The sequence below is a fragment of the Siphateles boraxobius genome, unplaced genomic scaffold, assembly GCF_051911475.1.
Source record: "Siphateles boraxobius isolate OS27281-9 unplaced genomic scaffold, OSU_SipBor_1 53, whole genome shotgun sequence".
Lineage (NCBI taxonomy): Eukaryota > Metazoa > Chordata > Actinopteri > Cypriniformes > Leuciscidae > Siphateles > Siphateles boraxobius.
Genome location: NW_027509175.1, coordinates 12,800,184 through 12,826,835, shown reverse-complemented (window position 1 = coordinate 12,826,835; position 26,652 = coordinate 12,800,184). Strand labels below are relative to the sequence as shown.

The following is a 26,652-nucleotide window of genomic DNA, read 5'->3' as shown; positions in this document are numbered from 1 at the left end:
ATAATGAAAATTGTTGCATTCATTTTTTTGATAATGGCAGTTTTTCCGGATTAGGTCAGTACATATACAAATTAAAAAGAGGTTGATTTCAAAAGTACGACTATTATTATTACATGTGCATCATTGGGATCTCTGGGACCCTGAACAGAAAGAAAGTCAAGTCAATTTAACAGAAAACGAAGGTTAATTATGTAATTCAGAGCGGTGCACAACTCTCTCTCACAAAAGGTGAACCAAATAAATTAGCATTCCGGATTAGTCCACTGATATTAATGTAATTTTCCAGAGGGCTGGTTTGAGAGAGGTCCTGAAGTTAATGAATCAAACAACGAGGTGTTTGTGCCTTGACCGAACTCAACCGAGCTTCTCAAGGGCGACTTTGACTGTCATACTAACACACGACTCTTACAAGTTCTGCATGCAGTATATACTGTGCACAGTGCATATATGCTCTGTATGAATTGAATGCATGATTTTTAACATCTCTATTTTGAATCCCTATTTGACAAAAGCTACACAAAAACTGGATAAAAACAAATGATGCAGGTGATCACTGGATGCTACGCTCGTGCAAGCGGAGGAGGTCGATGCATGTGATCAGTATAGCACAACTAACTTTTTTTAATAGCAAGCACAATACTATGGAAGCTTGTTTCCGCCACCGAATAAAACATAAAAAAGGGTATTTCTGACTTTTTTTTTCTCACAATTGTGAATTAGAGTGCGGATCGGGCCGAATTTTTTTGTCCGAGCCCGGCCCGCGTCCGACAGAGCAGTAACCGAACCCGACCCGAGCCCGACAGGCATAAAGATATTTATGTCCGAGCCCGACCCGAGACCGACAGTTAAAATCCCATTTTTTTTCTCATACTAATGACACATGTGCGTTTGTTTGTGTGGAAAGCCTGCTTTTATTAAGCAACTGTAGGAAGACATTCGGAAATGTCAGCAGGATGAGTGCATCAGCGCGCACCGAGAAACAAGCGCACTTAACGCAGGCGCGCATGCACGTGTTTCGTTGTCACGGCTACATAAACAAATTTCCGCACACAGGAAGACCGATGTTATGGTAATATTTTACATCTATTTTAACACAAAAACGAACGTTTGCATCACGTGAAAGCATCAGGCACATTGGCTACCAACATAAGCTGTTTTAAATTTAAAATGTTCAATGCCATATCGCGCTGATGTGACCGAGCCCGACCCGAATCCGAACAATTTCTAAATATCTGTCCGAACCCGTCGGGCTCGGGTCGGGTATCCATTCTCTATTGCGAATTTATATCTCTCAATTCTGGCTTTTTTTCTCGCAATTGTGAGTATAGTTCTCGCAATTATGGCTTTTTCTCAGAATAAGTTGATATAAACTATCAATCGAATGAGAAAAAAGTCCAAATTGTGAGAAAAAAAGTTCTACAATGCTTTTCTTACTTAGTATTTTTGTCTTGTTTCCAGTCCAAATATTTAAAAATTCTAAAATCAAGATGCATTTACTAAAGTAGTAAAATGACATAAGATATTATGTACTTTTTTTCTGGGAATTAATCAGAATGTAGTGAGTTGATGCTTAAAAAAAAAAAAAAGCAAAATTATCTGCCAATGCGATAAGAAAAATAACAGAAACAAGATTATTTTTCTTTCCCCATTGGCAGATAATTTAGCTTGTTTTAGGCAAAAACTCTCTTAATTTTTAATTATTTCCCCAGAAAACAAGACTTAATGTCTTATGTCATTTTATAGTAAATGCATCTTGATTTAAGAAATGTTTGATATCTGGACTGCAAACAAGACAAAATACTAAGTAAGAAAAGCAGTTTTTTGCAGTGATAAACTCGCAATTGAAAGAAAAAAGTCAGAATTGCAAGTTTATATCTATCGTGAGATAAAGAGTCACAGTTGTCTTTCTTAATTCCACAGCACAATACTCATAGCATGAGGAAAAAGTGCACATGAAGAAGTGTTTCTCTCAGCTCTGCTGCGGAGTGTATCTCGAGATCAGGGAGAGATTATTGGAAGCTACAGCGCTAGAAAGAGGAAAAGGCTATGACAAATGCACATCAGATAAACACGCCACCTGACAAATTAGATACCTCGAGGACAAACAGGAAGTTAAAATACCTCAGAGAAAAACAATCACAAAGCAGATTCCTATAATGCTGCACTTTTTTTTCTTTCTTCTCCTGGACAGCAATGAGTTTTGATTTTTTTGCAGTTGTGTAATGGGTCAAGGATCTGCTTTAGAGAGGCTGCATTAAGGAGTGTGTCCGTCAGTCTGCGAGGGTTTGCAGAAACAGAAACACGTGTTTGCGCTCTCTCTCTCTCTCTCTCTCTCTCTCTCTCTCTCTCTCTCTCTCTCTCTCTCTCTCTCTCTCTCTCTCTCTCTCTCTCCTCTCTGCCCAGACTCGTTTATCTCAGCTGTCAGGTAAAGGGCAATGTATGGGAGAAGGTGGAACTTTCTCTCTCTGCCTCACAACTACTTCTTTAATAAGCTCGCTGTCATGAAGACCACACACAACTTCTGTGCAAGTGACGTACAGCAGGCCTCAGACACAAACACACACACACACACTCTTCATGCACATTTAATCATTTCCTTGACAAATACGAGGAAACAACAGTTGTGCGCTGTTCTTGACTATGTAGGACATCCTCGCGGTTTACGTCAAACACAAAGTTACACTGGAGGACCGAATGTCATTCGCTAGAAAAGCTAATGAGCCGTTATTAATTTATCAAAACTGTCATATTTTGAACAATCAAAAAGTAAATAAAAATGCATGATTTAAAGGGTGGATTTTCTAGATTCAAAACAACTTCAATCAGCAGCATCTGTGACACCGCTAATTACTGTCAGTTTATAAAACCGAGCCAAAAATGTATTTTCAATGTTAAAAACCATTAGGAACCTCCTGGCAACCACCTAGCAACGCTCAGACACCTATCACAGACACTCTAGCAACCATTTAGAGGACCTAGCAACAACCAACTATCCAAAACTACATAGCAACTTATAATATTGACACTTTCAATGGTTATTATCATTAACTAAAAATAAATCTAATAAACTACGTTGGATGACAGTAAACAAAAACTGAACAAACTTAATAAAATATAAATAAAATTTGCATAAATATAAAAAAATACAAAAGTACATACGCATTACTAAAACGTTTATACATTTAATTTGAATAATTTATTAATTTAATAAATTATCTAAAAATAAATATAAATGTTAAATAAAACCTGAAAATGACGGGAAATAGCTAAACTTGAACAAACTTAATGAAATAAAAATAAATTGAACAAATATAATATTTTTTACAAATTACAAAAGCACATACATTATTAAAAATGATTAATGAATTGTATTTTAATTATTCGTTATTTTAATGAATTTAAGAAATAAAGAAACTGAAAATGATTGGAAATAACTCAATTAAAACTAAACAAACTTAATGATTTTTTTTAAATACAGAAGAACATACATTATTCAAAAATATATTTTTGAATTAAAAATAAATACAAAGTTAAAATAAAAACTGAAAATGACAGGAAATAAATAAAAACTAAAACAAAACAAACTTATGAAAAAAACATGTTATTTTAATTATTAATAATTAATAAATTATTATTTTTTTAAAAATAAAAAAGTGCTAATATTAATAAAGATACAATAATATACAAATTCTGAAATAACAGATACTTAACAATAAAATATACATAAAATCTGTGAACTTCATTTAACGTTAACTCTGGTGTAATGCCTCCTCACTGTACGTTTATTGTAAATGCATTACAATTTTTGCTTTTCACAAACTCAAAGATGACTTGAAATAGTTTAAATAGTTTAAATAGTTTAAATATAAGTTAAAAATGATAATTTACAGCGTGTCAGCTTGTATTCATCACGGCCCATTCGTTTAAGCTCTCATACGGCAATACAACTCCACATTCAACGTTAGAAAAAGCTGAGTGCAGATGTCTAAAAATGAGTTTTCATTGTTTACTGTTCACTGAAACTGAATAACTCCAGGCAATACTCTTATAATTGAAGAACACATTTTAGTCTCATTCTGCAGTTAATGAAGGCTGCACGCGAAGAACACACTGCCGTCAGTGCAATGATGTGTACATTATGATAACACTAACAGCTTTATGAATTTATTCAATGCATTTTGCTTAAATTAAAAGTCCAAACAAACAGGCCTCGAGGAGAAGGTTTGGCTCCGGCGGATGCTGCGAGTTTAAAGGTGACGGCACTATGTTTAACGCTTGATTTACGCCTGAGCTTTTAATTAGAAGATTGCAGTGCTCGTGTGACGGGACACATAACACATGGTCTTATGGATGCTGCAGTTCATTACTAAGAGGTTATTCATCTTCAATGCCCACACACTGTTGAAGCCTAGGGTTGAATACATAATCACACAATTGGCCCCCTGAAAAATGACGCTGCAGTGTTGTTCATTATGATGTAATATCTGAGCTGTGCTTCTGATGCTGCTCACACACAGATCACACGTGTGTACATTTCTGGAATCTGAGATAAATTAATGGGCAACGTTTCAATCCGCATGTCCTTTGACTTTCATTACGGCACTGAAGCTGAATCCTGCAGACACACACAGACACAGCGCTGACACTGTACATTCATGCAAGTGGGCCGGATTCATCAAGCATTTTTAATCATGTTTTCTGACTGAAGAGTTAAGGAATATTTTGTGTTTTCTAAAAGATTTCTTAAATTGTTATCTTTTTTCTTAAGATTGTTTTTTTTTCTCAAGAATTTTAACGTCAAATCATATCACGTCAAACCGTGCAAATTATACTTTGTTCTCAAATTCTTAATGTTAACAACATCAGCATTGCGTGACTACATTTAATGCCCTTCCGCTATTATCCTTGTTTTCAGTCTCTTTTTTTCTATAGACACTCTGAAGTCCGAAGTCTTTTGCATTTTACACCGGGTGAATCTCCAGTTGTCATGGTGACTGTCGTTTGAACCTTTCTGGATCCGCCATAAAATTAATACGTTTAATGATATCAAGTGCTGTGAGAAAAGGCTATAAATCTCCACCTCCATCATCCTCACACTCGTAGCCTACTAGCCGAGACTCTTCTTTATGTGTTCAGATGTGACGTAATGACGCAAAGACATGCTCGAATATACCGCGGAAATCCACTAGAACCACTGGAGTTACAAACATTATTACAAGCTTACCGTTTTGAACACTGGCTGCTTATGTGCTTGCTCAAAAAATTATTTTGGATAAGTTTTAACCCAAAGAAGTTACGGACTGCAGCTTTAACATTAAAATGAATACTAATATCAATATTAATATTAATATCTCACATACAATCACAAGATGCTTGCAACTTAAAGGTGCTATATGTAGCTTTTCTTCTAAAATGATTTATTTTTTATTGCCTGTGTGTGAAGGGGTTGTAATCAGTCTAAACCTTCTTGCTCCCTGCACATTTTTTTTAGTTATTATTATTAATAATAATAATGTTATTATTAACAGTTCTCGGATTTAAAGATATGTTTAAGTAATTTAAAGAAAGTATTTGTCAAAACTTTTTGTTATTCTTAATTTTGACATTAACTTAAATTTTTACACCAGAAATAGGCTATATCGGTTTTAAAATATCGGTTATCGGTCTACTTGATCTATAATAATCGGTATCGGCATCGGCCCTGAAAATCACATCTCGGTCGACCCCTAAATCACACATTACAATGATCCACTTGTCAGGTTTTGCTATTAACTCTGAAGGCCGGTATTCCTATTTCTATGTGAAGGCTCCGGGTCGGATTTACCGCGAAATCCATCGGATGTGACGTGCATGCGCGCTCCCGAGCCTCTCTCCTTTTTATATCCAGTCTATGCGACGGCACTGCAGTAACTACATGGAGTCTGATAACACCAAAAAATGACCTGCCTCCGGCACAACACACACTCCAACACAAACTCCACATAAATATAAAAACAAAAAAAAGTTTTATCTGCTGAAGCTCGTCAGGCCAAACGTGAATCGGAAAAACTTCGGACGAAAACACGGATCAACATCGGCAGAGCGTTTGAGTTATGGAGAGACCTCCGCTTTGTTTTAGGTATATATTTAGGTATAAAAACAGACCCGGAGTTGGCTTTCATCCCTATTGTGATGCTTTCTCCGGTGTGTTGAAAGTCTCAGTGCGGCCGGTACCATGAGTGCTCGCTCTTGAGTTCGAGCACGCGCACGGGCGCTCTAACAATTGGTTGCAATCTGAAACATCTCCGCTAGAGGCCGCTAAAACTACACATAGCCCCTTTAAACAGTCAATTGATAAGCACATTTATTGTAAAAATCTGAACTATATATACATTTTGTTCTGAATAAAATAAAATAAAACAAAACAAAATGGAGGGATTGGTCAAGAACATGTCCAGTTCTTCTGGAGTTCTGGAGTTCCTTTTGACTATTGTATTTTAATATTTTATAAAACAGCAATATAATCCTCATGTATAAGATCATTGTGGTCATACCACAGATGAGCAGCTGATAATGCTAGGTCTCCATATTTCCTGATCAGAAACATGTCATGTTTCTTTATTTTGGAGGACAGACAGTGGAAGAGTCCATGATGCCTGTCTATTTAATCTCAGGGAATGTGTGTGGGATTGGGTCTGACGGTAGTGTTGAGTGAAATGAACCCGCTGTTGTAGGTCAGAGTCGATGGGTCACAAGGTCCACGGTTATATATTGACTTTCTATTACTTGAACCTGGGGGAGACGGCAGTGTAGAGCGGTCACACAGAGACACACAAACAAAACCCACACATTATCACAACTACAGGGTTAGGATCAAGAACTGGCACTAATTCAAAATACAAGAAAATAAAAATAATGACAATCTTGGATTTTGGACATCTGTATTTATAGAGCCTGTAAAATACTCCATCAGTTTCCTTTACTGAATCTACAGCTCAACGCCACAATAAAGATCATAACTTCTATTTTAAGTTGTGGTTTTTAGTATGGATTGAATGTGAAAGACTAATAATAGACATTACATAGACAACGCCTCCTATTCCTGGTTAAAAACACAACATACAAACACACAACACAACCAGTGTATCATTCATAACCGAGTGAGTCATGTGATACTGTTCTTTTAAAATGGCTCACTTCACCGAGTCACAGCGGTTACTAAGTGAACATCTGACTCACTCACCGAACCACAAGATTTATTTTAGGTGATGTCAGATTTAGAATGTACTAATATGCCAAAAAGAGAAAAAAAAGAAAAATAAATTTTATTTATAAAAATATTCATATGAATAAATACCAAATTTTGATGAATAAATATGGGAGTGTGTGTGTGTGTGTGTATATATATACAAGTCCTTCTCAAAAAATTAGCATATTGTGATAAAGTTAATTATTTTCCATAATGTCATGATAAAAATTAAACTTTTATATATTTTAGATTCATTGCACACCAACAGAAATATTTCAGGTCTTTTATTGTTTTAATACTGATGATTTTGGCATACAGCTCATGAAAACCCAAAATTCCTATCTAAAAAATTAGCATATCATGAAAAGGGTCTCTAAACGAGCTATTAACATAATCATCTGAATCAACTAATTAACTCTAAACACCTGCAAAAGATTCCTGAGGCTTTTAAAAACTCCCAGCCTGTTTCATTACTCAAAACCTCAATCATGGGTAAGACTGCCGACCTGACTGCTGTCCAGAAGGCCATCATTGACACCCTCAAGCAAGAGGGTAAGACAGAAAGAAATTTCTGAACAAATAGGCTGTTCCCAGAGTGCTGTATCAAGGCACCTCAGTGGGAAGTCTGTGGGCACAAAAAACGCTGCACAACGAGAAGAGGTGACCGGACCCTGAGGAAGATTGTGGAGAAGGACCGATTCCAGACCTTGGGGGACCTGCGGAAGCAGTGGACTGAGTCTGGAGTAGAAACATCCAGAGCCACCGTGCACAGGCGTGTGCAGGAAATGGGCTACAGGTGCCGCATTCCCCAGGTCAAGCCACTTTTGAACCAGAAACAGCGGCAGAAGCGCCTGACCTGGGCTTTTGCTCAGTGGTCCAAAGTACTTTTTTCGGATGAAAGCAAATTTTGCATGTCATTCGGAAATCAAGGTGCCAGAGTCTGGAGGAAGACTGGGGAGAAGGAAATGGCAAAATGCCTGAAGTCCAGTGTCAAGTACCCACAGTCAGTGATGGTCTGGGGTGCCATGTCAGCTGCTGGTGTTGGTCCACTGTGTTTTATCAAGGGCAGGGTCAATGCAGCTAGCTATCAGGAGATTTTGGAGCACTTCATGCTTTCATCTTCTGAAAAGCTTTATGGAGATGAAGATTTCATTTTTCAGCACAACCTGACACCTGCTCACAGTGCCAAAACCACTGGTAAATGGTTTACTGACCATGGTATTACTGTGCTCAATTGGCCTGCCAACTCTCCTGACCTGAACCCCATTGAGAATATGTGGGATATTATGAAGAGAAAGTTGAGAGACGCAAGACCCAACACTCTGGATGAGCTTAAGGCCGCTATCGAAGCATCCTGGGCCTCCATTACACCTCAGCAGTGCCACAGGCTGATTGCCTCCATGCCACGCCGCATTGAAGCAGTCATTTCTGCAAAAGGATTCCCGACCAAGTATTGAGTGCATAACTGAACATAATTATTTGAAGGTTGAGTTTTTTTTTTTTTTTGTATTAAAAACACTTCTTTTATTGGTCGGATGAAATATGCTAATTGTTTGAGATAGGAATTTTGGGTTTTCATGAGCTGTATGCCAAAATCATCAGTATTAAAACAATAAAAGACCTGAAATATTTCAGTTGGTGTGCAATGAATCTAAAATATATTAAAGTTTAATTTTTATCATTACATTTTGGAAAATAATGAACTTTATCACAATATGCTAATTTTTTCAGAAGGACCTGTATATATAGTGCATTATACAAAAATAATTGCTACAGGAAATAAGTGGAATCTGAGTGGGAAACAGAGTCATTTCTATCTTGACTCACACTACACACACAAAAACTGCAGTCCATTCCACAAGACCTGTCCTACACACAACACACACTCTTTTCCTCCACCTCAGGAAGAAAAGCCTGTTTTCCTGTGCTCTCGTTCTTTCATCGACACAGCTGCACGGTCAGAGCACCAGTTCATCTGGATTTCACATCCGTGTGCGGATCGATCGCATCCCATCACCTGTGGGCCACTGCTGAATCACACACTCTTACACACACACACACTCTTACACACACTTACACACACGTCTAGATCAGCAGCAGTCCTTCATCTGGAGTCATGGACTGAATTAATCCCGTTTAATGAGGGCGGACAAGGGACAATCTGTTTTTAAGAGCAAGATCATAATGTCAAAAAAAAAGAAAAACTCATTTTTTTTTTATCTTTTTGAAATAAGTCTCTTTGAAATATTACAGTAAAAACTGTAATATTGTGAAATTGTATTACTATTTAAAATAACAGTTTTCTATATGAATATACTGTAAAATGTAATTTATTCCTGTGATCAAAGCTGAATTTTCAGCATCATTACTTCAGTCTTCAGTCTCACATGATCCTTCAGAAATCAGTCTAATATGATGATTTGCTGCTCAAGAGACATTTCTGATTATTATAAGTTAAAAACAGTTGTGCTGCTACTTCATTTTTTTCAGGATTCAAATGAATGAAAAGCATTTATTTTAAATAGAAAGCTTTTATAACATATTATAAATGCCTTTACAGCCACTTCCAAACAATTTGTCCTTGCTAAATAAAACAAATGATTTATTTTTAAAAACAATCTTACTGACTCCAAAGTTATGAATGGTCGTTTGTGAGTCTATATGTTTTTAGAATGAGCTTTTTTAATATAGTTATCACAGAACTGATTTGCAAACGACACTGCCTTTAATTTAAACCATTTATCATGTTCCTGAATTGCTGACTAAAGGCCTTTTTTATTTTCCATTTGACGCGATAAAGTGTTCATTTAAACTCGTGTTCCTTTAGTCCTCCTCTCTACTCCACTCTTCCACAGAGGTGAAGCAGTGTTTTACCGCAGTATCTCCACACCTGATTTTACCATCTGCTTTTCTGCATACCAGCAGATGGTATTTATGAAGTATTTCGCAGAATAAAGCGCTCGCACCAAAATATGCAATTAATGTCCGTGTTCAGCAGAGTGCTCGGTGGTGCTGCACATCTTTAATAGTGCAATAACTGATGAGCGGCTCCTCTGTATTGTGCTTAGCCTTCATCAATATGGCCCTACAGTAAGTGTTTAAGGACAAACTCAAGCGAACTCCAGCGCTGCTGCCATTTGCCCTCGGCCACTATGTCTCCATGTCAAACTGAGATTTAACGCAGACATTCCTGGTCTGGGCCCGAGAAACATGAGGTCACGTCTGTTGAACGTCCATCCATCTACACACACTGACGTGAGAGGGCTTTCACAGTTACGTGAAACAATGTGAAATGCAGCCCGATTTACTTGACCTTAAACATTTCCCATTTGGATTCCTTCTCAGAATAACCTTAGGCTGTTGTTTTTGAAGAAAGTCTCTCCAGTGAATGAATGTTTGCAAGACATCTCTGCTGATAAAACCCCAAAAAGCACTTGTTCTGCCTAGCGTAACTTCTTTCTGTTTGGTCCGATAATAATGCATGTTTTAATGCATCATTTGGAGTGAACGTGTTGAATGCACAGACGAGAGAGAGAGAGAGAGAGAGAGAGAGAGAGAGAGAGAGAGAGAGAGAGATCATGAAATGAACACAGCTCCCCCATCTGGCCAAGACTCAGCACTGCAACAAAACATTAAGAGAAGTGCAATCGAATTAGTTATACAAGTTCAGGGTCTGTACACACACACACACACACACACACACACACACACACACACACACACACACACACACACACACACACACACACACACACACACACACACACACACACACACACACACACACACACACACACACACACACACACACACACACACACACACACACACACACACACACACACACACACACACACAATATCTATTCTCAGAATTTTGGACCCCATTATAACTACCAGAAGATCTGCAAAAACACCTGTAGAAATACAGATTAAAAATGGTAGCTTAAATATATAACTTTACACCAAAATATAGGTTATAAATAAAAATAAAAATAAAACTACACTACATTTCAAATGTTTGGGGTCAGTACAAGTACAGTTTTTTTTTTTTTTTTTTTTTTTTTTTTTTTAAGAAACTAGTACTTTTATTCTACAGGCACATTAAATTGATCAAAAGTAAAAGTAAAGACTGTTGTAAAAGATTCCATTTCAAATAAATGCTGTTTGAACTCTCTATTCATCAAAGAATCCTGAAAAAACAATGTATCACGGAAATATTTATAAGCACAATAGCTTTCAACATTGATAATAACAATAAATGCTGTAGAGTAATGATGCTGAAAATGTACCTTCGCCATCACAGAAATAAATGGCATCTTTAAATATATTCATTCAAATAGAAAACGGTCATTTTAAATTGTAATAATATTTCACAATATTACTGTATTTACAGTATTTTGATCAAATAAATGCAGCCCTGGTGAGTAAACATTAAAATATCTTACCAACCCCAAATTTTTGAACAGTATTAAATGTCTAAAAATCAAAATATATCTGCTTTAATTTACATAAAAAGCCAATATTCTTTATTTTATGTCACTGCCTGGCAGAAAGGTGATAGATGAATAACTGGATAAACTTTGCATGCAACTAGTGTGATCATTATAAACCTTATTGCATTGGCTCACTTGACCAGTTAAGAGAATCATTAGCGCCCCCTAGTGTCAAACATCTACTAATAAAAAAGCACAATATGTTTTCTAATGTTAGATTGCAAAATTGCAGAGTGTGTCTTAATTGCCAAGAATAAAATGCAAATATGTGACTACGGCCTACTCTTCTGAGTGAATGGGTCGTCGAGGGCTGGGAAAGGTAACCGGGGTAACACTTCCCAGCGTCCCACCACACGCACGCCCCGAGGAAACAGGAGCTCAGGGAGCCGAGGGAGAGCCGGGTGTCTGTGGGAGCGTGAGGCATTAATCCTGGAAGTGGATGTGGTCGCCCACATGCTCGCTGTAATCATTTATGCTAAAACACAGAAGAGGAGAAATGGGACAACGTAGCAGAGGTCGCTCATTAACAATGCCTTTTGTGTTACAAAATAAAGCCTTCAAAACATCAATTAAGATAAAGGGTTATGTGTGCTCATTCTTTATTTTATGGGAGTGATTTTAGAAGCCTTAAAGGGATAGTTCACTCGCAATGAAAATGCTGTCATTATTTACTCATCTTCTTGCCATACCAAACTACAGTTTAGACTCGACTCGCAGTGGGAGGCAAGATTATGAACAATTTAATTTAATTTAAACTTTTTTTTAACCACAAAAAAAGAGAAAACTTTGGGTGAACTATTCATCAAGCTATTTTATGTTTGTTTATTTTATTTTTTATTTTATCTATGTTCAGTTTGAGGTATGAAACCCCAAGGCAACTGACAACTCAAAACGCTACAAACAAACACAAATAAATAAAAAATATTGAATATCATGTTGATCCTAGAGTAGATATTATTTAAAAAAATATCTTAACACATCATACAGTACATCAACAATATTACATTATGTCTGTTGATAACAATAATTGCAATAAATTGTCAAGAGTTTTTGATAGCCTATGTAATGTAGAAGGACAGCACTGCCAACTGTTTTTGTATGTAATGCATCTGGGTAGCTTTATATATATATATATATATATAAACTAGGTGGATAAAATGGATCAGAATGTAATAAATAAATAAATAATTCTTTGAGAACAAAAGTAGACAGCGATGAGAGGTGATATAAGGTGAACATGGTCATATGGGTTGATGAAAGAACTTCTCACACATAGATATGTCAGTATGATTTCATTTCTGCTCTTCACAATAACCCTGAATTTCCCCGTGCGACGCTCACAGGAGCTCTGAACTCTTCCTGAAGCACCTTGATATTCCTCACAGGGGATATGTGTATATCACCACAGGAAATTCAATTTCAGCTTCTGAGGCGAAATGAAACATCAGTGAGGCTGAAGCCAAAGTGAAGTGACTGACGTGTCGACTGTCGGCGGAAGTTTCCGGAAGAATGAATTCTCGTCTTCTTTTCATCCAGTCCGCCAGGATGGACAGTTTACCGCAGTCTCGTCACCTTGGCGGTGTGCAAAACTGGTTAAAATAGTGAATATGTCCATCATAGTAGTCAGGGTTGATGCAGAATGATGGTTTTTAAACCAAACTGATTCAATGACACATTTATTCATTACATTTAAACATGCATTGACAAATAATCCGCCATTGCACCAACTGAAGATCCAAATGTGTTTCAAATTCACATCGATCTCAAGGTCATGCAGGCAGCTTATTAACCTAACATATGAACCAAGCAGTTTGACAAATTTTTAATGGTCTAATTTATAAATAACTATAAATAAACATCAGGAGGGAGTGCAGCGATTGCAGAGAATGGATGGGAAGGGTGATTGCCGCAGCGAGTGTAATCATCATGAATAAAACATGGAGGAACGCTGGTGATCTTGTTGATTTTGTGTGTGTATGAGTGCTTGTGGATCGTCTGGGAAGAAATTGAAATTTCGCTCATCAAACACAAATGTCCTCAGCTGCAAACAAGCCACAAACAAACAGCCTGAGACTCTAAATCCAGCTTTATCATTTAGCACTGCTAGCGTGGAACAATTCGACAGAAGTCAACGTTAGGAATACAAATCATAAGGTATAACTATTCAGATTTCAATGACAAATTTCACTTAACGAGGATGGATGGATGGATGGATGGATGGATGGATGGATGGATGGATGGATGGATGGATGGATGGATGGATGGATGGATGGATGGATGGATGGATGGATGGATGGATGGATGGATGGATGGATGGATGGATGGATGGATGGATGGATGGATGGATGGATGGATGGATGGATGGATGGATGGATGGATGGATGGATGGAGGACAGTTCGCCCAAAAAATAAAAATCTTTTGCTTCTCGAAGAAGAAAGCAAGCCATACAAGTCTGGAAAAATAAGTGCCCTAAGCGAATGTTTGTTATATTTGACCAGCATAGAGAGAGAACTTACAGCAAAGTCTCAGAAGAACAAACCCTGCTGTGAAACCAACACTACCAGCTGACAAATGTACGTGTCAGTCTGAAGAAAGAAGCTTTTGAGCGTTTTATTAGAAGCTGTCCACAAGCAACGTGAAATGTTTTTTTGAAAACGGATCCTGAGTTTACATTGTATGCGTATGCATATCATAAATAACTCTGTAAGATCCATAAGATCGCTTTGGGCGGCATCTAGAGGCTACTCAAATCAGTATGGTTACAGAAAATATTGAGGAAAACCTTCATGAAATGTCCCATCACCACCTTGCATAGCAACACCATAGTAACCACCCACAACAACCCAGTATCAAAGCAGCTAGTTTTGCAAAAGCGAACAACACTCTTCAGTAAATATAAAAATGTAGTTGAATACTGATTTTGCAGGATAACAGAAATTCATAGCAAGGGTCTATCTACCATCCGCAACAGCTGCAAGGTTAACACAAAAATACAATTGTTTTTTATATGATCAGCGGCATGCATTAATATTCTACAAGGTCACATTATACCTGAATCATTTGTCATTTTCCACTGATTTTAGAGATATATGGAGATGCTTACAGGGATAATGCATAAAGACAAAACGTCATCTTTATGACATTACAAACACATAACTAATTTAAAAAAGGTTCTTATTACATTTAAATATATATAAAAAATGTATTGTGCATAAAGATTTGTTTTTTAGAAACATTAGGAATTTGTGTATTAATTTTATGGAAATCCTCTCTAATTCTTATTTTATTGATGTTTTAACTAACTTTTAATGTAGATTTTTATTATTATAATTGTTACTTTTAATCTGCATAAATTTAAGGCAGTGTAAACATGATAGATATATATATATATATATATATATATATATATATATATATATATATATATAATGATATGCTTAAATAATAGCAATATAGCAAAATAAAAAATATATATTTTAAATATGTGCTTTTTTTTTTTTTGCATTACAGCAACAAAAAAATGGAAGTGTGTGTGTGGGGGGGGTTAAAGTATGGTAATTTCTCAATGTAATTTTTCAAATAATGTATTGTTTTAAATACAGATTCAAAATTGAATCTGTTCATAATTTATTATTTAACTTTTCAGTTTCCGAAAGTTTATTGATTGGCCACATAAACTAACATTATAATCACAACAAGCATATAGCATCGAATATAACAAAAAAAGAGAAAGAAATCCATATCATACATGACCCCAGTTTTGTCCCATCCAATCTGACCCAAAAATCAGCCCTTCTGTTTTCATTACGCCCCTGATGAGTGAGCTGTCCTTAAATAACATTAAGGTCACACGTTCGCCTTTCCTTCTGTGTCCGCTCTTATTTATCAAAGCTACAGCGTCGTGGATCCTAATGGCCGGTGTCCGTTTGGCCCTGGCTCTCGGACACGCACCGCGGCCCTTTCAGTGACCAGGGCCCAAAGCGCTCCTTTTAGGTCTGAATGGCCTTGGTAAATCAGTCTGTCGGCCTCCGTCCTGTTTTATTTGTCCTTTTTATCCCTCTCTCCTGGCAGATGTGGGGCCTGGGGGCGGCTGGTTATTTATCACCGTTACCTCTGGAGCCTGAGGTACGGTGGAGGATGAGACTGCCATACATAAGTAGACCGCGGTGACAAAGTCAGTCTGGAGTGAGACAAGTGGGCCATTTATCGCAGTAAAACAAAGATCCTCCATAGTCTAAAAGAGACCGGATTAATCCGAGCGAGCTCTAAAGACTAATATAACATCTCTGAGACAAAGACACAGAGGCTTAACATGTTCGATACTGGACTCTGTTTGAGGGAATATTACAATATTCCCAAAGCAATCATGACCTGATTCATTATGGATTTTATTCCAGGCTTACTCATAAAAATTAAAAAAAAGTACTATGATTTAAACATGGAATAACATCGTGTCAGCGATGGTATCAGGTGTTATTTCGGCTATTATGAAACATATCATAGTGCTGATTAATTACCTCAGTGTACCATGGTATTTACTTCAAAGAACACCATAGTTGATGAGCTCATGATTTTACTATGTACTACTGTATGTCCAAAAATGCATGGCAATGGTTCTTTTTGGTTAAAAACACAAAATCTTAATTTACTTCTCTTTTTCCACGGCCTTCATCATTTATTTGAAGCAAACTATTAACACGATCGCTAAAACAGTGGTTCATTTAAATGTCTTACAGTAAAGTCATTTTTATATTTGCATTAAATACCATTCAGTACCATTCCATGCTTTTTTTACACACATCAATGGGGAAAATCCAGTCATATTTCATAAGTTTGTTTTAGTTATATTAAATTTTTCTATGGCAATATTTAGGCTAGTCGCTCTATAACTCCATCTTGGTACTGTATTGTTATTTGAAATAGGGAGAAAACACCATCATTTATAATTTAAAGGGCAATTCTGGCCAAAAATGAACCTAGGGGTTAATAACACATGAGTACCGAGTCGACCGATCAAGCACTGATGCGTTTTCATGATAATCGAATGTACCCAGTTTTAACGTTAGTTTCAGTTTAACCACAGATTAGCTTATAACGCTAGTGTATGGGGCATCGCATAAGTAAAAATAAAAATCGCTAGTTAAAGGTGCAGTGTGTGACTTTTAGCGACATCTAGCGGTTCGGTTGCGAGTTTACACTAAGGGCTCAGCCCACCGCTCACCCCTCCCTTTCGAAGAAGCTACGGTGGCTAAAACGGGACAAACATCATCGTCTGAGACGGCAGAGAATAGCCAGAGTAAACCAAGTTTCTGTACCACAGTCCATTATAAACCACATCATGGATAAAGTTTACAAAGCCATAGTCAGGTGAGGATCAAGGGTCTTAATACGTAATATAATAATAGTAATTAGTTGATTGTCTCACGAACGTAACCAGCACACTTCTCCCCACATAGCAAACCCATAATACAGCGAGGGAGAAGAACCACATGAAACTATGCAACTATATATTTTTTCTAACAGGGTAGTAAAAGTTTAGCTGGCTAATATGAGCTGTTACTGTGGCTGAGCTGGTTAAAGCGTAAAGCCTTGTTTAAACTCGACGCGTCCGCATGAGCCCAAAGGTGCGTGCGGCAAAAATAACGTGATTGTAACAGCGCGCGCGCCTCCGCATCCCCTAGACACCATTTACTACACACAATAGGCTTTTTTTCTCTGATTTTGGAAACTCGATCGACTTAAAATGCTTCCAAGATCGACGGGTTGGTGATTCCTGTAACTGTTTTACGGTCAATGACAAGAGTACTAATCAGCTGTCTCACGAACGTAACTAGCACATTTATCCCCACATAGCAAAGCCATAACACAGCGAGGGAGAAGAACTAAGTTACATGAAACAATCCAACTACATATTTTACACCACTGACAAGGGAAAAGTCACTACTCACGGTGTTTATGGCTAGTTTCTAGCTTTCTGCGGCTTCTCTTTCAAGGTAGTGAGGAAACGCGCTCTGTAACGCTGTTTGTTCGCTGTCGGCTACGGTAGAAACATGACGTCACAATATGTCGACCTTCATAGAAGGGGATTCCCGCGGTTATGTAGATATAAATGCTTCATTCTAAGGTAATAAAAACATTACGGTTTATTAAGTAAGTTCTTTATACACCACTGAACACATAGTTATGGATGTCATATTGCATTTCTGTTAATAGATACTCAAAATTTTAACACATTGACCCTTCATTACCACTAACAAGGCTCAAAATAGCCCCACACTAACACGCTAGCATAATGACGGTCTCTACCTGCAAACCGAAGCATTGAGAACTTTGTAAATGTACAGACAGTTTAATAAGAAGATGCTTTATAAAGACAGGACACTTCGCGTATATAAGCAGGAGCCATCTTTGGAAACCAGTCTCGACCAGTCGAACCACGAATGGCGTGCTACGTCGTGCTACAAAGCTAATCTGTGGTTAAACTAAAAATAACATTAAAACTGAGTACATTCGATTATCATGTAAACGCATCCCAGAGAACGGTCGATTACCATGTGTTATTTAGCCCTAGGTTCATTTTTGGCCGGAATTGTCCTTTAATCTATATAAATGTTTCCTACTTATGGTAGCAGAATCGGTTTGTTTAAAGCATCACTTAAATATGAACAAAACAACTTATATGCAAATAATGATTACTTTGCGAATATAAGTGGTTGCAAAATTTCCAATATAAGCTTGATTAATCATCATCAAATCCCATGATCCTCACTGTCCACTAGAGGCCGCCTCTAAACGTCCTGTCAGCGTTTACCGGTGGACGATAACCCGTCTGGTCCCACCTGCCATCTGGCAGCGCTGACAGCGGATGACCGTCGGGAGGAAAGACCACCGGGGATGAATTTATGGGAGTGTTGTGGCGATGACAGGCCAGGTGAGATAGGAGCAGTGAGGAGATGGATTGGTGTGTAGAGGAGAGGAGGATGCCTCGAATCTACAAACAGCTGGCCAGTCACTTATGAAGCGGTTTATGGTGAGCGGGACTAATGCCAACACAGAACGCCACTACACGAAATCATTAATTACACAGGCGGAAACCATCACACATCTGTGCAACGACGAGTGGACATACACACACTTTTTCAGAAAGTCTTCCGTTTATATAACGCAAACTAGGATTTCCAAAACGCCCCTAGGAGCTTGTTAGATCACAAAAGAAATGCCAATGGTGAAATTAGTTAAATAAAGCAAATAATAATAATAATAGTTATTATTATTTTATTATACATTATTATTATTATTGGTTAATTAAAATGCAACATATCTTGACAAATGAGGAAACCACTTAAATAGTTAATTATAAATTATATTAATATTAACAATTAGTAGTATTATTAGTTATTACTCTTGTTGTTTATATGATTTACGTTAAAACGTTGCTTTTGGTCATATTACAATAATGCTAATAAAGTGATTTTAAAGTGATTTACACGATGGAAGTGTAATACTGGAAATATGCAAACTAAAAGCTTAAAAGTCAGTGGCTAAGCATGAAAATGGACAGATAAAATATTAATGCAGAAAGGTTTTCGTCACGCAGACTTTCCTCCCTAAAAATCTACAGTTCAGAATAAAGAGCAAGCACTGAATTTAAATGACATAACAGACCTAAACGTGTTCCTGTACTTACAGTAGGATAGAGTCATTCAGCATACACTATTTTCCAAAGCAATGTGTGGTACATTAATTATAGGACTAACATGGGCTTAAGAGTCTTTATCAAAGCAACAATCAAGGTTTAAGGCTCGAATCTTAGAGATTTAACCAGGAACCAGATAATTACCCAAAAAACCTACTTGTGATTTAATGGAACATCAGATAGATAGATAGATAGATAGATAGATAGATAGATAGATAGATAGATAGATAGATAGATAGATAGATAGATAGATAGATAGATAGATAGATAGATAGATAGATAGATAGATAGATAGATAGATAGATAGATAGATAGATAGATAGATAGATAGATAGATAGATAGATAGATAGAGCAAGTACAGACATGTGTGTATAAGAAAACCCTTTCAGGGGGGGGCTAAAGAAAGATATGTGATGTGTGCGCTGCTGGTGGACATGATGATGACTGAATGCAGAAGAAAACAGAGGCAGAAGATTGGAGAAGATTTGTACCCTTTGTCAACTTCAGCTCCGTTCCAGCAGGCCCGTCCGTCTGCAGAGCCCAGATCGCTCACACACAGCAGGTCCGCCAGGCCACCGTAGAACGTGCGGTACAGACGCAGACTGCTGAGGAAGTCTCTGGAGACACAGAGATGAGTTCGTTTCATTGTCTGTCCAGTAGATGGCGGACTAACACAGCTGTTTAATGTTCACACTGCTTCAAGATCCACAAACATCCAATGAGCAATTCTTATGCAGTATCTATAAATAACTCTACACAAATAAATTCACTGTCTTAAAGCATGTTTTTAAAAAGACCTATATTTTCATTTATATTTTGAATATCTTGTATCCCTTTGGTATATAAAATATGAATGATGTGACAAAAATTAAAGGTATTAATATTAAAGCAGTTACCATTATGCAAATTATTATACATGAAATAGTATATTAACATATAAATCATGTATAAAAACCCATGTTTACTGTACTTATTCGATTTTAAAAATCTTTATTCCTTAGTCTGAGACAAAAACTAAAATTACATAATATTTAACATTAATGTTATTATTTAAAAAAATTATACAGAATATTATTTAAAATATGATATGATTATGTACAAAGACCTATTCATATTGTATTTATTTTTGATCAAATATTTTTCTCTTTGGGTTAAAAAACAAATTGCATAATATTTAATATTAATGATATTAGTATCATCATTATCAAAACATGTTTTAAAAAATACTATTATACAAAATAATAATTAATAAAAATATATGAATATGTAAAATAGTATTATTCATCATGTATGTACAACGTCCAATTTATATGGTGTGATATATTTATATGGGAGATTATATGGTATTAAGACATGTTCGAAAACATGTTCGCTACATCCAGAGCTTTGTCTGTGTATGAGCACGCATACAGTGTGTGTTGATGTGGTTTCCAGACTCACTTCCTCCAGTTGCTGAGTGTGTCCTCTGTGTTTCTGGCCACTGCTTTCAGAGGAATGGAGTCTCTGTGGTCCTGAACGCTGCTCACCTGCTCCTGATGTCTGCTGGGGTGACCACACACACTGTGCACCTGCAGAAGTCAAACACACACGGCCACGGTTACCAACATATCCAACGGCGTGTTCATTATAGGTCTTTAATCGTGGCTAAAGCTCAGGTCAGGTGTTGTGGTTGTAGTAGCATGATCAGCCACTAGGTGATGCTGTTTTTTAAGTCATGCAACAACAGGATTCGCAATCTTGTTGCCTATGAAAGGTCAACTTTGAGACGCTTTCTCTAATGATGATCTGGGGCTGGACTGTGAAAGTGAGAGGAATAGAGAGCATTTCTTTCTACAGGACTTTGGATTTTGGAAAGGACAGACGTGACTCAGCCAGTCTGTAGTCTCGGCATCAGATGGCACATTCATCAATTGTTCACAGATTGTCTGGTTTGCAGATAAAAATGGCAGATCTGCATTCTGCCTCAACTGATGCCAAGTTGTTTGAAACTACCAGATCCAAGAGCCGTTGAGCTTGACCCAAACCAACCAATCCCCTCTTATAACCAGGACACAGTACTTTAATTATAATAATCCATACTATACCAATCCTGCTGATTTCAACATTCAAATACAAAACAATCACACACGCATGGTAATGCCACTCTAGCGCAAACACACACACACACACACACACACACACACACACACACACACACACACACACACACACACACACACACACACACACACACTTCCTTCTCTACCCTCATGGTAATCTATCCCAAAAAATAACCCCCCCCCCCCCCCCCTTTTTTTATATATAATATTTTTTCAATATCAAATAATTATTGTATACTGTACGTTTTATGTTTTTTTTTTCCACTTTGTTTGGGTTTTGTATCATGTGTAAGGTTAATAAAAAAATAAAATAAAAAAATAAATAAACTACCAGATCCAGAACTACCAGGTCTACAGTTTTCAGAAGTCGAGGTGTGCAGCTTTATCAGGCAAACAAAGTTCATTCAGGGTCAAAACTGTATTTCTTAAATTAAAATTGTATACTAAATAATAAATATGTATTTGTATATATAATAATGTGAATAATATATAAGTATAAATACATTATATATACAAAGACCAATTAATACTGTATTTATTTGATGAAAATAAGATTTTATTAATATACAGATTAAAAAATATTATCACACAAAATATTAATTTATCACATTAATCTCACTTTTAAAAAATATAATATTAATTAATTATATATAACTATTATTAGTTAATTAAATATGAATATTTTAAAAATGTTTATATGATATATATATATATATATATATATATATATATATATATATATATATATGTGTGTGTTTTATACTCAAGTGTCTCATCATGTGAAGCCGTCTTTGCGCTGATGTCAGAAAGATCATTCATTTGCTATGCATCGAGATCTTTAGTTTTGTGTCCATCAAATTCCAAATTCAATGACTAATAATAACCTTTCAATTCTCACATATTTAGCCATGTGGTAATACATAAAAATGCGTATTACCACATGGCTTTAATTGCATTTACAGTACAAATATATGTTTGTATATTACAGTACGATGTTTGTAGGCATATGCACAAATTATTCATACTGTGATATAATAATATTTTGGTCGTACTGTCCAACACAATGTGAGACTAAACAGACAATAATAGGCATTTGTTATGTTTTATGAAGATCCTCATTCCTCCAGAACAACTATGGTTCAGATTTAAAGGAAACAGGTCATATAGACTGTTTTTATTGGTGTAATACTAGCCGTGATGCCCCACACTGACCCTAACCAATGACAACACCTTATTAGAGACTTGATTCTGATCCAGGTCCACACCTCGACCCCTGCAGATCAAGTGTCACCCAATAGCTGACAAAGCCAAGCGGTTTAAAGGCGTACACACACACACACACACACACTGCAAACATTTCAACACAGCACAACACGATCTGAAAACATGCGTACTGGGATGCCACACAGAAGCCCGCTATGGTTTCTGGCAAAGTTAGTTTGCATGTGGCCAGAACACATCAGCGTGGTGGAGCGTGTCCCGGCAGCTGAGGGTATTTTCAGAATGTTCTGGGCTCGCTGGCAGCATCATGGCATGTGTGACTGTGACTGTGAGCAACTGATGTCCAGGCCGTACCGCATTCCACGCCGTCCAAGCGGTAGTTACACGATGGCGTTTAAGACACTGCTTGAGGAATTTTCAAGGCATGAAAATTGCAGAAATGCCAGTGTTTATGTTTAGTGTTTACCCAATTGTGAATGCAGGTCATTTTTTGGATGAGCCACAGCCATAAAAGTCAAAAAGTCTTCAGGATTTTATAGACTAAATTAAATTCTAAAACTCCCGTCACAAGCTGCCATCAAGTCGCTTCAGAAATTTGGGGAAAAACTGAAAAATATGTATGTAACTGGCAAATGCATTCATTTATTCCAACCAAAATTACTTACAGCTTGAATAGGGCTTTTTCTGAGGACTTTATGTATTTTTATTCAACATTGGGTACTTTTATGCCCTGATCTCATATGTATTCATTTTATGGAGAACATGTCAAACTACACTTTTTATCATTTCTATTTGATACTTTTCAGCTGAATTATAAGTAGATTTTTTATTGATTTACATTTGTCCCAGAAACTTTTAACTTAGGAAACATATATTTTAAGAATATAAATGAACAGATATTCAAAATCAAGATGATCTAAACAAAAGTGAAAGATTAAATAATAATAACTTAGATCATTTTTTTTAATGTTTGACCTCCATCATTTACACCACACTGAAACAATTCGACCCCTAATAAAGATTTCAGTTTTTTTTATTTTTATCATTTATTTTTATAAGTCAAATTATGCCTTAACTGAGAAAATATAATTTACTCATTTGTACTTAGAATACATAAAAGAATAGATATGCAATTAGTCTTATTTAAATAAGTTATTTATTTTATTTTTTAAAACTCTAAATATTTAATTTTCAAAAAGTCCACCTGGCAAAAGTGCCTATAGATGAAGAGAAATCCACATACAGTAAATATATTGATATAAATATAGATTAATGTAGCCCTAACAGTACAATATGGCGTTAGCAACAGGAGGGTCATGGGATCGATTCCCAGGGAATGCATGAACTGATAAAAAGCATACTTTGGATAAAAGCATCTACCAAATGCATAAATGTAAATATTCCCAACAGTAAAAGACTTCTTTGCATCAAAGAATATAACTAAATGACAAAAGCTGATGCTATTATTCAAAGCAACGGTTCATTTATTGAGGGTCATGACCATGAGAAACCGGCACGGCAAAAAATGCTTTTCTAACTTAGCATTTTTGTCTTCTTTCCAGTCCAAATATCAAAAAATTCTTAAATCAGGATGCATTTACTAGATGAGTAAAATGACATGAGATATTATGTCCTGTTTTCCGGGGGAATTAATCAAAATTAAGTGAGTTGATGCTTAAAAAAAGCAAAATTATCTGGCAATGGGGTCAAAATGCATCTTGATTTAAGAAATACTTGATATTTGGACTGGAAACAAGACAAAAATACTAAGTAAGAAAAGCATTTTTTTGCAGTGTGGAGTCAACTCATTTGCTCAAGATCAGTAGTGGCGTCTTATGCATGATCGCTTTGGATCCTACAACCTGTGCTTAGTACCTGAGCAGAAAGCCGGGGTCCGTTTCTCTGTGCTTGGGCCACTGCGTCCCTCACCAGCCCGTGAACTCCCAGAAGCACTTGCTCCAGGTCTAATACCCCGTGCATGCGGGTGGAGAGGGTCTCCAGCGACCGCACAAACTCCCTCCAGTGGGCGTCCACCTCAGCCAGGCTGGCGAGACACCCTCGGACCACGTTGAGGCAGTAGCCCATGCAGGGCTTGCTGGCGGTCAGCCCCTGGCAGTGTGGACAGTAGCTCATCCTCAGAAGGCCACGTCTGCATTCACGGCTGAGCTGAATATGGTCGGTGGTGTTGATGACCTCGATGCCCAGGTGAAGCGCCTGCAGAAACACTCGTCCAGGCAGAGAGGCGCGGGAGATGTGTGTGGCGAGACGTCCCGGGGCTCCACCGTACGGCACCAGATCCCGACACGCCGCGCGGACACACTCGGAGTACGCCGGAGACAAGCGGGACAGACCCGGCTCGATCAGTCGCTCGTAAACAAGAGGGAACAAGGCGTCGAAAAAGCGCTGTGAAGCTTCTTCCAGGCTGAGCTCGGAGCCTAACACGAAGAGCCCCACATCTGTGAAAAACTCCCCCACGGGGGCCGCCGCGGGACTGGCCAGGTCCCGGTACGTGTGGAGGAGGACGGTGTGAGTGTGGTTCTCAGCCTGACGCACCAGGGAGTCCACGGTTTCTGGAAGAAAGACAAAGAAAAGAAGTGAGAAACGGTTCAAGGGAAAGGTATTAAATTTAAAATATATACATGTTGTTCTTTGGAATAACATGATAAATATTTTCGAAGTCAATGTCTACAAATTAAAGGTCCTATATTGTCAAAACTGAAATTTCCTGTCTTTTTTCATGATAACAGAGGTCTAGGCTCTATGAAACTACCATGTAAGTTTCAAAACAGTCGATCCACAGTCAAATGCACACAGCCTGCATAAAGTAGCTGTGCCTTTTCACGAGCTGTTGTGACTTCCGTATATTTGTGATGTCAGAACTACTCAGTCACCGCCTTCAGTCACTCACCACCCCCACCAATGGTGGGTCACTCAGAAAACAACAGGCCAATCAGAAGAGAGGCTCATGAATATTAAGTAGACAGGCCAAAATCGACCTGTTCTTGGCAGAGCTGCTGAGAAAGGAGCTGTAAAAATATATTGAGATGGTTTTTTGTACTTATACCGCAAATATATATTCTTAAGGACATCAAAACCTAAAATAAAACTTCAGAAAGTTGTACAATATGGGACCTTTAATAAAACAGAAACTTTCAAGTGATATACTGTAGTTTGTCCTTTTACATTGTTCAATATACACTCACTGGCCACTTTATTAGGTACACCTGTTCAACTGCTTAATGCAAATATCTAATCAGCCAATCACATGGGAGCAACTCAATGCATGTAGACATGGTTGAGATGATCTACTGAAGATCAATCTGACCGTCAGAATGGGGAAGAAAGCTGATTTAAGAGACTGAATGTGGCATGGTTGTTGGTGCCAGACGGGCTGGTCTGAGTATTTCAGAATCTGCTGATCAATTGGGATTTTCAGACACAACAATCTCTAGAGTTTACAGAGAATGAGGCAAAAATGCCTTGTTGATGCCAGAGATCAGAGGAGAATGGCCAGACAGGTTCAGCTGATAGAAAGGCAACAGTTACTCAAACAAACACTTGTTACAACGAAGGTCGGCAGAAGAGAATCTCTGAACACACAACACACTGAACCTTGAAGCAGAAGAGCTACAGCAGCAGAACACACACCGGTGTCACTCCTGTCAGATGAGAACAGCAAACTGAGGCTATAATTCACACAGACTCACCAAAACTGAACAATAGAAGATTGGAAAACATTGCCTGGTCTGATCACGATTTCTGCTGCAACATTCAGATTGTAGGGTCAGAGTTTGGTGTAAACCACACTAAAGCATTGATCTATCCTGTCTTGAATCAACGGTTCAGGCTGTTCGTTGTGTGATGGTGTGGAGGATATTTTTCTCCAACATTTCTAATAATAATAAGTGTTT

The 26,652-nt window shown here is 37.3% G+C and overlaps 1 protein-coding gene across 1 annotated transcript in view; it reads right to left on the bottom strand.

The window, feature by feature from the left end:
- Positions 1–26,652, bottom strand: part of gpc5a (glypican 5a) — a 164,734-nt gene that overhangs the window by 95,659 nt on the left and 42,423 nt on the right. The window contains exons 3-5 of the mRNA XM_077205400.1: positions 24,617–25,311; positions 20,862–20,989; positions 19,913–20,038 (exon numbers count right to left, since the gene is read on the bottom strand). Of these exons, the coding sequence (XP_077061515.1) occupies positions 19,913–20,038; positions 20,862–20,989; positions 24,617–25,311 (949 nt within the window). The remainder of the gene's footprint in view (positions 1–19,912; positions 20,039–20,861; positions 20,990–24,616; positions 25,312–26,652) is intronic.